At 36.3% G+C, this 17,713-nt stretch overlaps 1 protein-coding gene across 8 annotated transcripts in view; it reads left to right on the top strand.

The window, feature by feature from the left end:
* APC (APC regulator of Wnt signaling pathway) overlaps positions 1 to 17,713 on the top strand; it is a 132,380-nt gene that overhangs the window by 82,563 nt on the left and 32,104 nt on the right. For all 8 annotated transcript variants that reach the window (XM_081826446.1, XM_081826447.1, XM_081826449.1 and 5 more), the window contains 2 exons: positions 3,964 to 4,047; positions 12,566 to 12,670. In XM_081826446.1, coding sequence (XP_081682572.1) covers positions 3,964 to 4,047; positions 12,566 to 12,670 — 189 coding nt within the window. The remainder of the gene's footprint in view (positions 1 to 3,963; positions 4,048 to 12,565; positions 12,671 to 17,713) is intronic.

The raw sequence follows: 17,713 nt of genomic DNA, 5'->3' as shown, positions 1-17,713 counted from the left end.
TCTCACTTTTATTAACAATACTGGAAGTCCTAACCATAGCAATCAGACAAGGAAAAGGGATAAAAGGCATCCAGATTGGTTAGGAAAAAGTAAAACTTTCACTATTTGCAGATGACATGATACTGTATATAGAAAACCCTAAAGACTCCACCAAAAAACTACTAGAATTAATAAATGAATTCAGTAAGGTCCCAGGGCACAAAATCACTGTACAGAAATCTGTTGCATTTCTGTACACTAATAATGAAGCAACAGAAAGAGAAATTAAGAAAACAATCCCATTTACAATTGCAGCAAAAATAATAAAATATCTAGGAATAAACTTAACGAAGGAGGTGAAAGATCTGTACTCTGGAAACTATAAAACACTGATGAAAGAAATTGAAAACAACACAAAGAAATGGAAAGACGTTCCATGCTCATGGATTGAGAGAACAAATATTGTTAAGATATTCATACTACCCGGGCGCCTGGGTGGCTCAGTTGGTTAAGCGACTGCCTTCGGCTCAGGTCATGATCCTGGAGTCCCGGGATCGAGTCCCACATCGGGCTACCTGCTCAGCAGGGAGTCTGCTTCTCCCTCTCCCGCTCCCCCCTCTTATGCTCTTTGTCTCTCTCACTCTGTCTCAAATAAATAAATAAAATCTTTAAAAAAAAAAAAAAAAAGATATTCATACTACCCAAAGCAAGCAGTGTAAACATTTAATACAATCCCTATCCAAATACCAATAACATTTTTTCACAGAACTAGAACAAACAATCCTAAAATGTGTATGGACCCACAAAAGACCCAAATAGCCAAAACAATCTTGAAAAAGAAAAAGCTCGAAGTATCACAATTCCAGATTTCAAGTTATACTACAAAGCTGTAGTAATCAAACAGTATGGCACTGGCACAAAAATAGACACATAGATCAGTGGAACAAGATAGAAAGCCCAGAAACAAACCCATCATTATCTGGTCAATTAATCTTCCACAAAAGAGGCAAGAATATGCAATGGGAAAAACAGTCTCTTCATCAAATGGTGTTGGGAAAACTGGACAGCAACATGAAAAAGAATGAGACTGGACCACTTTCTTACACCATACACAAAACTGACTTCGAAATGGATTAAAGACTTAAGTGTGAGACTCGAAACCATAAAAATCCTAGAAAGAGAACATAGGCAGTAATCTCTCTGACATTGACTGTAGCAACTTTCTTCTAGATCAGTCCCCTAAGGCAAGGGAAACAAAAGCAAAAATAAACTATTGGTACTACATCAAAATAAAAAGCTTCTGCACAGGGGAGGAAACAGTCAACAAAACTAAAAGACAACCGACTGGGAAAAAGAACTTATACGACTCAAAACCCCAAAACCAGATAATCCAATGAAAACATGGTCAGAAGACAGAACAGACATTTCTCATCTCCATACAGATGGCCAACAGACCCATGAAAAAATGCTCAACATCACTCATCATCAGGGAAATGCAAATCGAAACCACAATGAGATATCACCTCACACCTGTCAGAATGGCTAAAATCAAAAACACAAGAAGCAAGTGTTGGTGAGGATGTGGAGAAAGGGGAACCCTCTTGCCCTGTTGGTGGGAATGCAGACTGGTGCAGCCACTGTGGAAGACAGTATGGAGTTTCCTCAAAAAGTTAAAAATTGAACTACCTTAATTGCACTACTGGGTATTTACCCAAAGAATATGAAAATACTAATTCAAAAGAATACATGCACCCCTGTGTTTATTGCAGCACTAGTTACAGTAGCCAAATTATGGAAACAGCCCAAGTGTCCATCAACAGATGAATGGATAAAGAAGAGTGGTGTATATATACAATAGAATATTACTCAGCCCTAAAAAAGAATGAAATCTTGCCATTTGCAGTAACATGGATGGAGGCAGAGTATAATGCTAAGTGAAATAAGTCAGTCAGAAAGACAAATACCATATACCATATGATTTCACTCATATGTGGAATTTAAGAAAAACAAATGAAGGGAAAAAAGAAACAAACCAAGGAACAGACTCTTAACTGTAGAGGACAAACATGGTTACCAGAGGGGAGGTGGTGGGGCAGTGGGTGAAATAAGTGATAAGGATTAAGGAGTGTACTTATAATGATGAGCACTGAGCAGTGTGTAGAATTGTTGAATCACTATGTTGTACACCTGAAACCAATATAGCACTGTGTGTGTATTATACTGGAATTAAAAATAAAAATGAAGTAAAGATTTTATTGGTGGAGGGGAGCTTGTTATATAGAGAAAGGGAAAATAAATATTATAAAGCGAATTGTGCATAGTTTCTTTGTTTCATGTAAAGCCAGAAAATGTTTATCATCTGCTTGTAGAGGTGTTCACTCATCTTTGCAGTATATTTAGAAAGCTACCAAAAATATAGGCATTTCTCCTTGAGCATATTCTCATGAGCAAATTAGATGTGAAAAGCTTTGTTAATTAGAGTATTACTTACCTTAAGTTCACTATTTTCACAATCACAATAAAGAATCAGCATAGTTGTAGTGTTATGAGGGAAGGGAGAGAGGGAGGGAAGGAAGGGTTTGGTTTGGGGGTTGTTTGTGTTTTGGTGAGCACATTTTGAGTTTTTCTGTGGTTGTTTATCGTGACATTGGATAATAGCAGCAATAAGTGTTTTTACTGTGTAATAAAATCATAGGGACATTGTATTTAAGCAAAACTAGGTATGATCAGTGGGTAGGTTTTATATGGAAGTTTTTAAACTATATATACTTAAACTATTTCAGTTCTTTTAGTATTTATTGGGATATACGCACTCAGGAATCTTTTATTGATGGAGCACATAATCAAAAATAGTTTGGAAATGACTCTGTCTAGCCTCCAACACATTTTTCCCCCCATCAAAACAATTACTCATAATTTCTGGTGCTTCAATATTAAGATATCAACTGTAGAATTACTACAGAAAATGGTATAACATTGGCAGTACTTGTTTCTAAAACCTACGTATTTGTTGTCACAAAGGTAGTTAAAATAATTTGAATTTGCAAGGTTTTCATAAAGTGATTTGGTTTTTCTCACTTCCACTTGTGTCCATCAAATTAAAGCAAAACCTAGCTCTTTTTTTTTTTTTTTTTAGAGAGAGCATGAGAGTCCCATGGGGGTGGGAGAAGAGAGAGAATCTTAAGCAAGCTCTCCACTGAGCTACTGAGCACAGAGCTCAATCGTGAGGCTTAATCTCATGACCCAGGGCTGAAATCAAGATTTGGAGGCTTAACTGACTGAGCCACCCAGGTGCCCCCAAATCTAGCTTTTTATAAAAACACTTTTTCCACATTGTTTCAGTTCCATGTTGTTCCATCTATAGTAAGTGCTTTGTGTTCACTTAATGGTCTTAGGACGGTGGGAAAGCAAAAGCTTCTAACATCATTGTGATCCTAGTGTTGGTAGTAAAAATCATGTTTAGCTACAGAAGGTATTTGGGAAAGCTACATCTGAAAGGTACTAATGTCTTGTAATAGGAACAACTCTTGAACAGGTTAATGCTACTGTTTAAACCCTGATGCCTACTAACACAAATCAGATGCTCCTTCCCTTTACACATATACCATGCTTTCTATAAATCTATTACATTATACTGGCATCTGGATTAGTATAAAGATCAAATTTAGGTGTAATTTTTAATTTGTTGAACTATTTTTTGAGAGTAACTTAAATACCAATATTTTTACCACATAAATCATGCAATTTGATATATGACTTATATTTGTACAATTTTCCTAAACAAATCTATCTTATAAAATGAGGTGTATTAAAAAATTGAACTGCTGCAATATGTCATCAGTGTGTGAATATATGTATATCTAACTTATTATATAAGAATGATTTAGCATAACCCCGAGCTGTTAAATGATAGCCATAGTATGACTGTTTATACGAATGTTTTCAATAAAATGAGATCTAATTTGGTCCCTTACTTTCTTTTAGCGAAGAGTAACCAGAATTCAACAAATAGAAAAGGACATACTTCGTATACGGCAGCTTTTACAGTCCCAAGCAACAGAAGCAGAGGTTAGTAAGTTGGTTTTTTTGTTTGTTTACAGATATAGATATGGAAAAGAAAATGTCTAATTAATGTGGCATCATTGAAATATAGATGTTTCTTCTAGAGAATTGAGACACTTCGTAAGTTTTTTCATGAAATTAAATGAATTATCAAAAACCTTGACTAGGTTGATCTTTTAATAACTCCTATCAATTAAAATTTATAGAGCCGTAAATACAGATACTTTACTTCAGTCCTCAGATTACATATAATCAGATAGCTAACTTAAATTGGCTATTATCAACTAGTAAATAAGCTATTACCTGTCTGTAATTCATGATTAAAACTGATCATACAAATTTATTTATGCTTGCTCCACAGTCCTCATTAAAATTACAGTAAAAGCATAAAATGAAAAAGGCACAAAGACAGGGGAGGTAACAATAAAATTGGGGGAGCTGGAAAGCAGGTAAATAAATGCACGGTTTTAGTATATAGTAGTGAATTAACACCTAAGTCAGCTGTAGGAAGTCACAAAGTAACTCATTTTATACTGTGGAGTCCTAAAAGGTTCCAAAATAGGTACCTCTGGATATAAGGATTAAAAAAGGTGGCTAAAATTTTAGAGGATGACTGAAAATTTGTTAAGATGCAGGTAGAGCCTCCAGAGGCTGTCTTGAACTCTCAGTAGCAAGTAACTTCTTTCCAATCCCAGCAAAAGAGGAGGGACTTATTCTAGAAAGGGTAAAAGAAAGGGTCTTTAGGTAGAGGTAACCCTAATGTAACTGAAGTTGGGATATCATACTAAAAACTGAAATAAGTGAAAATTTACTTATGAATGCTGAAACCCTCACTCACTTTCAAGCTTATAATACAGGCAAGTTTCTAGAAGCAACTTCTCTAAGAAATGTGACTAACTCAAGAAAACAGACCTGAAGGTACTGACATTGGAGGATTCCCCAATAAAACAACCCAGCTGGACCACCCTATAGAGTAGCTGTAGTTGCCAGTCTTCATCCTTCATGCATAGAGCAGCACTTAACCTTTTCGTAGGTAGCCCATTCTGAAATAGGGATGGACAGCTAAAGACTACCAGACATTTTAAGTAAGTTCCTAAAAAGAAAGATGTAATGGAAAAAGATAGTATGCAGAGAGAACATTTTAAAACCTAAAACTAACATTCTCAGATAAAAGAGGATGCATCCGTAGTGGTAGGAAACGATGCTACGCAAACGGAACATTCAGAGAATTCAAGAAAGAGTTCTTGGGAATTAAAAGTGTGATGGTAGCAGAAATAAACTCAGAAAGGTTAGAAGATAAATTTCTCGGAAAACAGAAAGATATGAGATGGAAGACAGAAAAGATGAGAAAATCAGAGAATCATTTCTGGAGGGTTCACTATTCATATAAAAAGGAGTTCCAGAAAGAGAATGGAGGAGCTAGAAGGAGGAAATTATCACAGAAATAAAATACCCTAGAATTGAGGGGCATAGTTTTCCAAATAAAATGGTCTCTTTGGTATCCAATACCACAGATGAAAATAATCCCACAGCAGGCACATCATGGTACAGTTTCATTTCACTAGGAATAAAAAGGAAGTCCTAAAACATTCTAGAGAAGGAGAGGAAAGCAAACAAGAAAAAAAACAAAACAAAAAACCAGGAATGTAAATGTCTTTAGCTATATAAACAGCAACACTGGGAGCTGGGAAGTAGAATACCAATTTCTTAAAATTTCTGAAAGAAAATTATTTCCAGCTATATTCTAACACCTGTTCTCTGACACCACTGGGTGTCCCGTAATTCCATTCAGTTCTGACACCCAGAGTGCAGAATGCAGACCCCACATTTAAGGATAAAGTCATTCACAAGACTGCCCTCACTTCAGACAACAACTACCAGTGTCAGGTGTCCTCAAGCCACCTGCACTCTGCCCAGCTTGCTGTACATTCTGTTCTAAGTGGGTATATTCTAGTGCAATTCAATTCTGACACTTAACTACCTAGAATTAACATAGCCTATACAGGTTAATGGCAGAGTCCTTCACAAGACTAACCCCCCCCCAAGGCACCCATATTTCTGCCCAACTGGCTACAAATTAGGGGTTTCCCACACCCCCCTAGGTTCAGTAATTCACTGGAGTGACTCAGAACTCACTGGAAATACTAACATACAATTACAGTTTTATTATAGAAGATACAGATCAGGAACAGCCAAATGAGACCAATATAGGGCAAAATCTGGGGAAAGTGAGGGATAAGAATGCAGAACTTCTGTGCTCTCATAGAATCTCAACACGTCATTCTCCCAACATATCAATATGTTCATCAACCAGGAAGCTCCACTGAGCTTCAGCATCCAAAGTTTTATTGGGGTTTCATTATGTAGGCACACTTGATTAAATAGGTAGCTATATGACTGACCTCAATTTCCAAGCCCCTCTCTTCCTCCTCCCTGGAGGTCAGTCTGGCCCAAAGTTTCAACCTTCTAGTCACCTGTTTTCCTCTATGTCTGACTCTTAATATCATAGGAACTTTGGCTTTAGCACATCTGAATTTGAAATATGCAGAAACATGTATTTGCTAAGTAGGCATTTTAAGTACAAGTACTATGAAGTCATATTCCTAAAAGCAGTTTAACTTGGCTGACTTAAGCCAATAAAAACTCGGTATTTGTAATATAAGGAATAAGTGTCCATTTTGCAATGTTGACTCTTAAGGACTGGGGGAAAAAAAGAACAGTATCTCTGCTCCTTTTTCAGTCTCACTGGTATTGTTGTTTGGCAGTATTCTGGTTGTTGCCACCCCTTTGGCTTTCCAGTGTAGTTTATCTTTTTTTCCCGCTTGATTAAACTTACTGTAACACTCTATTTTTTTAACTATTTTTAAAGAGGCAGCCTTTTGTTTTTATTGAGCAGTACTACATTTTATATTTTCTCTTTTATATTTTCTGCTGCTATTGTTTTTCTCATTTCTGTAGTTACAGTTTTTTCCTCTTTCTTATATCCTGATTATTGTTGTCTGCATCTAACAGATCCTTTTATATTTCGGAATGAATATTTGCATTTATTTTTTTCTAGTTGATTGAATCTTTTATTTGTATGAAATAGCTCTGTGTATAGCATTTAATGCTCTTCACCTTGAATTTCATTTTGTTTGCTATTAATATTACCACCCTAGCTTTTTGTTACCATTTTCCCACTATAATATATTCCCTGCTGGTATTTCAAAGTTTACCAACTTTCTGTCCTCTGGAAAGCCCTAAAAAATTGTTGTTTGTTCATTGCCTCCCTTATTTTCCAGCATGGTTATAAGTTTTTTGCAGGTTGGAGACTTGTTCGTGTTTTTTTATTTATTCAAAACTTTTATTCATACCATTGGATCTGGGGCCAACTGTGCCAGCTGTCCACTGTTGTGATCCAGTCTCTTCTTGTTTTCTTTTGTTATGAAAGTGATTATATTAGTCATAGCCTACAGTGGTTACATTTAGTCTACTAGTTCAGTGAATGTAGATTAAAGGAAGGTGACATATCACATTTAAGAAAGAACCACAACTTTTTTTTTTTTAATTTGCTTTTTAAAGTTTCTTTATTCCATTATTGTTGTTCGGCTAATATAGATAAGTGGGAGGATCTGGAAAATGGAGAAAACCAGGGCTTGGACACTCATAAATTAGTTCACATACAGCATAGATTAGAAAAGAGAGGATATCTGTCAAATAATTTCTCCACTATGAAGCGTATTGCATATAGCACTCTTTGTCCTGCCTGTTGACAACTCTGGTTTAGGGTCAAGATGCAGTACAGAATTCAAGTGATGTAATTATTGCACATGATTCAAATATCAAAAATTACAAAAAGATATGTGAAGCAACCAGTTTACCACTTTCTTGTATATCTTTTCAGAAAAGGTGGATTATTTATTGACCAGCAAATACATTTGGGGAGATCAAAAAGATGGGAACTGTGAGGAGAGTTGTAGCATGGTTGTAAAATCTCTAGAAAATAGCCAGTGAGAGAGCCAAGTGGCTCAGTCAGTTGAGCATCTGACTTCATTTCGGCTCAGGTCCTGAGATGAAGCCCTGCATCGGGCTCCGCTCTCTACAGGGAGTCTGCTTGAAGATCTTCTGTCTGTTCTCGCCCTCAAATAAATAAGTAAATAAATAAATCTTTTAAAAGAAAAAGAAAATAGCCAGTGAGAAATATTTATTAAAATCCTATGCAAAGTACTTTTGTAACTATTAGTAAGGAGACCGCTCAATTTAAAAATTTTTTTAAAAATTAAAAAAAAAGATTTGAATAGATGTTTCACCAGAAAATGTACAGAAATGGCTGGTAGGCACATGAAAATATGCTCACCATCATTAGTCATTCAGGAAATGCAAATCAAAACCACAGTGAGATACCACTTTACACCCATTAGGATGGCTATAATCATAAAGACAGATAATAAACATTGGCAAGAATGTAGATAAATAGAAGCCATCATATATTGCTATTGGGAATATAAAATGTGCAGCCACTTGGAAAACAGTTTGGCAGTTACTTAAAGTATTAAACATAGAGTTATCGTGTGATCCAGCAATTCCACTTCAAGGTACCTATCCAAGAGAAATGAAAACATATGTTCACACAAAGACTTTAAGGTGAATGTTCATAGCAGTATTATTCATAGTAGCCCCCAAAGTAGAAACTATGCAAACGTGTATCAGCTGGTGAATGATTAAAACACAGTGTGGTATATCTTTACAACTGAATACTGTTCTGCAATAAAAAGGAACAAATTGGTGATACATACTGTAACATGGATCAAGCTCAAAAACATGCTAAGTAAAAGAAACTAGACATGTAAGTCTACATATTTCATTTATAAGAAATGTCTAGAAAAGTTAAATTTATATAGACAAAGTAGTTAAGACAGGTATGGGTGGGAATGAGGATTAACTGTAAACGAGCACAAGTCATCCTATTAGAATGATAAAAATGGTGCTCGCTTTGGCAGCACATATACTAGAATGATAAAAATATTCTAAAGCTGGATTATGGTGATGCTTGGTACGCTTACAAAAAATGGTACACTTAAAATGGGTGAATGTTGTGGTATGCAAATATCTCAACAATTTTTTTTCATCTCTAGGGTAGAAAACTTTGGAGAAGTTGTCCAGCAACTCTGGAAATGAGGATGCTAATTAGGATCATTCTTTCATTAGGAATCAGCAACAGTTTCTTTGCCTTTAATGTTAGCAGTAGCTTTGGACCATGGTAAAGAGTGCTCACTTTGACAGCACATATACTAAATTGGACAGTGGTAAAGAGTGCAGGCAGGCCTGTAGCCTAGGATCAGTAAAAGAATAAAGGGAAGTAAAATAACAAATAGAAAGGAGGAGGAGGAAAGAAAACAAAGATAATAAGTGTTAAATATTATTTTGGGCCCTAGAGTCAGGCTTGTGATCCCAGCTCTGACTCTGCCATTTACTAGGTATGTCACCTAAAGCCAGATACTTATCTTCTCTGTGCCTCAGTTTCTTAATCTGTAAAGTGGGGATAATAATAATACCTTACCTCACAGAGTTGGTGTGAGGATTAAATAAATCAGTAGATGCCAAGTGATTAATGCATAGTCAACATTAGACTTTTTTTTTTAACTTTATCACATTCATCATCCTATCATCAAATGGGTCTGGTAATCCTTCATGACTACTATGTTTCTGTGGATCCCCCTGAATTCTGTGGAAGAATTCTGTGGATTCTTCTTCTCTTGGAAATGACTTTACTAATCTCCCTCCATAATTCCATCTCCTCCTTCATAGAGAAAATAGTACCTGTCATCAGAATTGCCTGTCCTTCCTGTCAAGAGGTGTTCTGCTTTCTTGCCTGTGCTTTGGATTTTCATTTCCTGCCTTTTCAGGAACTTCTTACTCTTACCTCTTTTCTCTCACATATTTATCTCCTTCCTCTTCTGTGGCACCTTTGTATTGCCATTTAAACCTGCTCAAATCTTATCTTTCAAAATATAAAAGGAACCTTCCTCAATTCTGCCTCTCCTTGCAACTACCTTCCTTCATCCCCTTACCTCCCTCACTGTCTTTTCCCATTCCCCCACTCCACAAGTGTTTCTAGACTCCCAAGTCTGTATTTCCTCCCCACCATTTACTCTTCTTTTCTCCCCCACCATTCACTCTTAAAACACACCAATCTACCTAGTCTCTACTCCCATCGGTGACTTCTATATTATTAATTAAATTGATATTTTCAGTCTTCATCTTGACATTTTCTACATTATTAAACACTTCCTGTTGCTTGAAATATTTTTCTCTTGGCATTTATGGCAACACTTTTTTTTTTCCCCATCTCTTTGGCTTTTATAGGCCCATGCTCTTTTATCTGGACATTAATTGTACACATTCCTTAAGTCTTTATTTCTGTTATCTGTATTATCTTTCCCTTAGACCGTCTCATTTGTGCTTACAGCTTCGCTTACCTTTTATACACTATTGGCTCTCAAATTCATTTTCCTAGCCCTCAGTTCCAGACTCCTAAATCTATGTGCCTTCTCTGTATCTCCACTTAGATGTCTCAAAGACACCTTAAATCCAACATGTTCAAAGCATAATTAATGATCTTCTCCTCCTACGTCCTTCTTACCATGCCACTCCTCCAGAAAACCCTCACTCCCATAGTATTACCTTCTCTGCAAGTCTTACCATCATTATTCAGTTGTGTGAGTTAAGGAATATAGGAATAATTCTTGACAGCAGATCTCTTCTTCTATCCCATATGCAGTAATATCAAGTCCTTCAGATTTACCTCTCTGTCCCTACTTCTGTCCCTGCCACTGCTTGCCTGGTGTCAGGTACCATCATCTCACACTTAAGTTAATACATTAGCTTCCAAACTGGTCTCATCTATATCTCCTACCTACTTAGACCATTTAAAATTAAATTTGACCTTAAAAAATCAATTTACATTAATTTTCCCATTAATAGTCTAGTATTGATTATGTGAGGGCAGGAGTGATGTATGAGAATCACACTAAAATTCAACAAAATCAGTAAGTTTTTTTTTTTTACCATCTTTTTTTCTACTCTCTGCACCATGATTTTTCTGATGTACTAGAACAAACTAGCCCCCCTCCCCCCAAACCTCAGGTCCTTCGCATTTGATCTGTTTACCTAAAACCTTCCCCTAACCCTGTCCATTTTCCCAGAACTCCTATTCTTTAGATCTCAGTTCAGACAGCACTTCCTAAGATGGCTCTTTCCCAAACTGTTAGGCCATGTGATATCCCTCTGCTTATTTATTCTCACAGCACCTTGTACTCTTTTTTTCAGTGTGCTTGTCAAAGTTTTAACATTATTTGATAGTATCCCTGATGAGACTATAAGCTTGAGGAGTATGTAGAACAGTGTCTTGTTTTGCCAGCACTGTATTCTGTGGCACCTCATACAAGTAACTTTAACATATCAGATGCTCAGGAATTACTTTTACATTGACATCTTTAATTATGCTAGTGTCAAATCTTTGTGCTTTTAGTGGGTTTTTATTCATTTTGCCTCTCGATTAACTTTGTATTGTCTCTACTTTTACTGAATTTGTTGAATTTTATAGTGTGATTTTCAGATGATACTATTTTTTCTTCTATTTCTGAATTATTGGGGCTATCTCATTTTTGCCTATATATAACTTAGTTTATTGGTGGAAATACTGCATGTAAATTAACTTTTAAGTCACATTTTAAATGGTCTAGGAAAGCTTGATGTTTAAGGAAATTCCAGTGGAAGCCATTTTGTAATACAATTATCTGCTATTAAATATGGCAAGTGTTTTAAAGTGTAATTTTTATTTTTGAGTATCATTTTCCTAGAGCATGCAAGCACATTTGTGCTTCTATAAAAGATAATGGAAAAATTAGTTTACTTCTTTGATTCTGCAGTGGTATTTTTACAGAGTGATTGCTTTATACTGGATATAATCTATCTTGAAATGACTGCTTTTACTGTCATTTTCATTTCATATAACAGATGGTGGTTACATTAGAAAAGGTTTTTGGTTCTATTCCTATCAGGATCTAAGAGCTTATTGATTTCATGACTTTTGTTAGCAGAAAATATATATATATTCTGTGTATAAATATACGTATACAGAATGTATTTGTAAGCCTAGGTAATAGTTTAACTGTTATATTTGCAGCTCTATTAAATGCCAGAACCATGTGACCTTGTGGAAGAGACAAGTATTTGTTCTAGTTGGGTTATATCCCTGGGAGTGATGTGAGCACAGCTGGTGGAGGATGGTGTTTCTGTGAGTCTCAGAAAATCCTTTGTCTTGTGTGGCTTTAATGCTCAGGGGACACACTTCACTTTCCTCTTACTGAAATAGTCAGCTGCCTACCATGCTGGAGGTTATGAAGTATAAGTGCAGTTCCATGCTTTTGTAAACCTGTATAATTGATGCATTCAGAGCTTTAATACGGGAAAGAAAAAAAGCTGTGGGCTAAGAAAGCATTCACTGTTTCTGTATGTAATGATGTTAACTCCATGTTGACAGAGGTCATCTCAGAGCAAGCACGAAGCTGGCTCACATGAAGCTGAGCGGCAGAATGAAGGTCAAGGAGTGGCAGAAATCAACATGGCAACTTCTGATAGTGGTCAGGTAAATAAATTATTTTATTGGTTTTCTTTTTAATTAGCTATGTAAATATTTTTAAAGGAATATGGAGTGAGATAGTCCTCAGAATGATCTGTAAATCTTATTGATTTCCTTAGTCCTAAATGGATATCTCCAGAAGAATTCAGTGCCAAAATGCTATGTCATTTTTCTTTATTACATCTAACAATAATGCTTTCAAAATTTCTAAGTATATTTTATAGCTCTAAATTGTGTATTTCTGTTTTAGTCTAAAAATGATTAGTGTGGGTAGAGGTTTTTTTTGAAAAATAAATGCTAAACTGCATTTTGGTTATGTATGATTTGACCTAGTTATTATTGCTTGCATTGAACAGATTTGCTCTTTCTCTAAGGCATTCTTTGCAAAGACATTTCTATGTTTTTAAAAGTGATAAAGACTTTGTTATAATTCTTGTTTTCTGTTGTACTTCAAGGTTACATGAATCTAGAAATCCAAGTTTTATAATTGAAAAAAATGATACTAATGCTCCTAAAAAGAGACATAGCCTAGTCATGTTTAACCATTATCACATCATTTTTTAGCAAAATTGTGGAAGTCAACTTGATTTTTTTTTTTAATGTAGCACTGTTATCTTGTAATTCTGCCATTAATTTTCTATTAGAGTTTTATCAGAATGCATCATAATATGACAGAATTCTGTTTGGGGTGTTTGGTCTTCACATTTTTTCAGTGAATATTTTATGTTGTAAATGAGTGATTTTTTTAAAATAGAATTTCACTAAGTTTTTAAAGATAATTTCCCCACTATTGATATAAAATATTCCTGTAGTGTCTATAGGTTTTTTTTGATTTAATATTTTTTAAAAGAGCATGGGTTAAAATTTAAAGCTTATAATGTCTCATATTTAAGGGACGCCTGGGTGGCTCAGTTGGTTCAGCATCTGCCTTCAGCTCAGGTCATGATCCCAGGGTCCTGGGACCAAGTCCTGCATCCAGCTCCTTGCTCAGCGGGGAGCCTTCTTCTCCCTCTCCCTCTGCCTGGCACTCTGCCTACTTGTGCTCTCCCTCTCTGTCAAATAAATAAATAAAATCTTTAAAAAAAAAAATTGGGGCACCTGGGTTGCTGAGTCGGTTAAGCGTCTGCCTTCGACCTGGGTTGTGATCTCAGGGTCCTGGGATCAAGTCTGGTATCAGGTTCCCTGCTCCGCAGGGAGCCTGCTTCTCCCTCTGTCCGCTTGTGCTTGTTCACTCTCTCCCTCTCTCTCTCTGACAAATAAATAAAGAAAATCTTAAAAAATATATAAAAAAAATTTTTTTAAGGTTTTTAAAAATGTCTCATATTTAAGCATTTAAAGTTATTTTACTGAGTAGGTATTTCATTTTAGTATTACTAGTTAGCATTATACTGGGGAAAACTCTTCAGTTATAGATGGTAAATTGTGGCAAAAGAAATTACATTTTAGCATATTTGAGTTATTTTGAGTATATTTTTTTTCTACCTTTAGGGAATTATTTGGGAAATTTGTTTTCCTACATATATGTAGAAGAAAAGAAAGAAAAGTTTCAAGCTCTTGACAGAAAAAACTGTTTGCTTAGGATTAGACCTTTCTAAATATTTATTTGGTTACTTTTAGTCACTGTTTAAAACAATACTACAGCTGCTCCAAATCCTGATGTAGCCAAGTGATACAAACCTGTGGGACTGTGATTCAGTTAGCCACGATTCCTTTAAACTATCTTAATAGGATCTATACATGATAACCTCTTGGGATTTGTTCATTTGTTTTATTTTATTATTTGCTCCAGAAATAAAAGCCATTGACAATAACTAAAAATGAAAATCAGCCTCTGAATTTCTCAGGATCAAAGTAGCATGAGCCAGCAAAGCTTCTGTTCTGGTGCACTTTGGCTACCACTGCATATGCAAGTTCATTGTACACGCTCTCTCACCTGGTATCCTGCCTGCCATCCACCCTGCCAGAATGATCTTTGCAAAGAGTAAATCACCCTCTTTAAAACCCTTTATTGGCTTCCCTTGGTTTTTAGAATAAGGTAACCCTTTTTTATGACCTATATCACCTGGCTCCTGCCTAACTCGTCAGCTCTACATCACGCTTTGCTCTCACTACTTCAGCCACACTGGCCTTTCAGTACCTCATATTTATTGGGCCTCCTCTTTCCACAGCCTGTGCACAATCTATACCCCTTCTTTACAGTGCTCTTCTCATCCCATTTCACTCCATTAACATCAGTTCATGTGTCTTTGCACTTAAGCATGACTTTCTCAAGAGGCTTGAACAGTTCAAATCCCATTGTTATAAGCTGTCCTAGAACATTCCTCTCTTTGAAGACTACCACATTTGCAGTTTTACATTTATCTGTGTGATTATTTGATTAATACTGATTTCCCCCACTAGACTGTAAGCTCCAGAAGGGCGAAGATTTTATCTAGTTTTGTCTATTTTCATATCTTCACAGTCCCTGGTAAATAGTAAATAACAGTAAATATATGTTGGTTGGAAGGAAGATCTCACATCCCTTCTAGAAATAGTGTTTCTTGATCTGTGATTAATCTCCCCTGGAAGTTAAATGGAAGGAGAAAGCTGGAAGTAAATTATACAGGTCAGATCCCTGCTTGCTTAGTATATAACTACCATGTATAATTCATTTATGAATTGGTTCTTAGCTTTTCTGTTTAAAGTTTAGAACCAGATCTCTAGTGATAGCCAGTAAGTAATGGTGAAGTTCAGCCAAGAGTGGGAAAGAAATGAAATGATAAGAGAATGCTTTGCGGCTAATGAGCATTTTAAAACTTTACTATGGAAAATTTCAAACATATACAGAGGCAGATAAAATAATATAGTAATCCACACGTACCCTATTCCACTTTGCCCTCCCATTTTATTTTTGAAGAAGATCCAACATCATCATCATTTCTTCCATAAATATTTCACTCTGTATTTCCAAAAGATAACAACACTTTTTAAAAATACATAACTGGGGCGCCTGGGTGGCTCAGTCGTTAAGCATCTGCCTTCGGCTCAGGTCATGATCCCAGGACATGATCGAGTCCCACATCGGGCTCCCTACTTAGCGGGGAGCCTGCTTCTCACTCTCCCTCTGCCTGCCGCTCTCTCTCTCTGTCAAATAAATAAATAAAAATCTTTAAAAATATAAATAAATAAATAAATAATAAAAATACATAACTATTGGGAGGGGGGCCTGGCTGCCTCAGCTGGTAGAGCATGTGAGCTCAAGCCCCACACTGGGTGTAGAGCTTATTTAAAAAAACTGAAAGTATGTAACTACACTGCCATTATTACATTCCCAAAGGAACCAACAGTAATAGCATCGATATCTAGTCAGTATCCAAATCTGCAATTGTTTTCATAAATGTCATAATTTTTCACAGCTTATTTGACTCTTTCCAGGTAAGGTTCATGCTTTGGGATTATTAATAAGTCTCCAGAGTTTTGTGGGGTTTTTTGTTTGTTTGTTTTTAAAGATTTCACCTATTTATTTGACACAGAGAGAGAGAGAACGAGAAAGCAAGCAAGCACAAGCAGGGGGAGGGAGAGGGAGAAGCCGGCTCCCCGCTAAGCAGGGAGCCTGATGCAGGCCTCAATCCCAGGACCCTGGGATCATGACCTGAGCTGAAGGCAGATACTTAACATACTGAGCCACCCAGGCGTCCCTCCACAAAGTTTCTTTTAATCTCTAGGTTCCTTTTTTGTCTCTTGTTTTCTGGATGTTTATTAGTTGAGGAATGAAAGTTCTTTGTTTTATACAGTTTTCCATAGTCTGGATTTTGCTGATAACATCTTCATGGTGTGTAGTTTGACATTTTTCTCTGTCCCCTGTATTTCCTTTAAATTGGTATTTGGATCTAGAGATGTGATCAGCTTTGGATTTTCAAGCCTTGTTTTTTTGTTTTGTTTTGTTTTTGCAAGTCTTTTGAGGGTGGATTGTGGTCTTCTGGTCTTCAGTCAGGAAGTATATAATGTGTGGTTGTCTATCTTTTTGTGATAATAACAGTAACTGATACCTTATACCCAGCTCCATTAATTCGTTAGGGGGTACAAAATTAGCTGGGAAACTTCTATAAGGAGAAATTCTTGTGTACTGTTTGATTACTTCCATGTACAATTTGATTAGGAAGAAAAGGGGGTAAATGCTTCCTTCTTCCCCTCCTTAGGCCAGGTTTCACAGTGACATAGAGACTCCTGCTGCCTGTGAAATAGAAACCCTGGAGTCACTTTCTAAAGTGAGTAAGCAGGAAGAGACAAGACGGGTTCCGACCCAGGAGGAATACTTGAAATTGACTGTATCGCCACTCCACTAAGTGCAGCCATCAGGCATAGCCCTTCTAGGTCTCCTTAGTGAACTTTTGAGTGCCTGTCTCTATTGGCAGTGGCTATTTAAGGATGCATAAGGGAAAAGTAGAAAATAAAGAAATGCTTGATTTTAATATGTAGTGATTAAAAGAAATTATAGTTACTTGGAAGGGTCCCCTCCAGCCATTCATCTTATCCCCACCTCTGTATTTGCCACCCGTTTTTCACTTTACTGTTCACCTTTTCCCCCACTCCTGTCACCAAAAGATAATATAAAATTCATTCATCAATGTTCAGCATCTGTTTACTAAGCATCTGTTTTATGCCAAGACTGTTCACAGCCCCAGGATATGGGAGTGAGCTAGATACATGCTACCTTTTCCTTAAGAAACTTACAATCTAAAAGTAAGACAGATGAGCAGTTTCCACAAAGTGTGTTAAGTATTATGAGAGGGCAAGTACATAGTATTACAGGAACACATATTAGAAGCACTTAACTAGTGTTAGGATGATGTTGGTCCTAGAGAAAGTCATAAATTAATTTATTATGACACCTCAAAAATGATTGGGTAAATTAGGTACCATATCTAGGTGAAAGATGATGGTGGCCTCAGGATTAGGGGAATAATTGATAGATTTGAGAGAGTCGGTTGGTGGATATCTGAGTACCTGAGAATATTTAGGAAATAGAATCCGTAAGGTTTGGTGTTGGATATGACAGTTAAGGGGGAA

Source organism: Leptonychotes weddellii, chromosome 7 (assembly GCF_054177405.1).
Source record: "Leptonychotes weddellii isolate Sample4059 chromosome 7, ASM5417740v2, whole genome shotgun sequence".
NCBI classification, from domain to species: domain Eukaryota; kingdom Metazoa; phylum Chordata; class Mammalia; order Carnivora; family Phocidae; genus Leptonychotes; species Leptonychotes weddellii.
The sequence above is the reverse complement of the archived record's forward strand: the minus strand, read 5'-3'. Positions and strand labels throughout refer to the sequence as shown.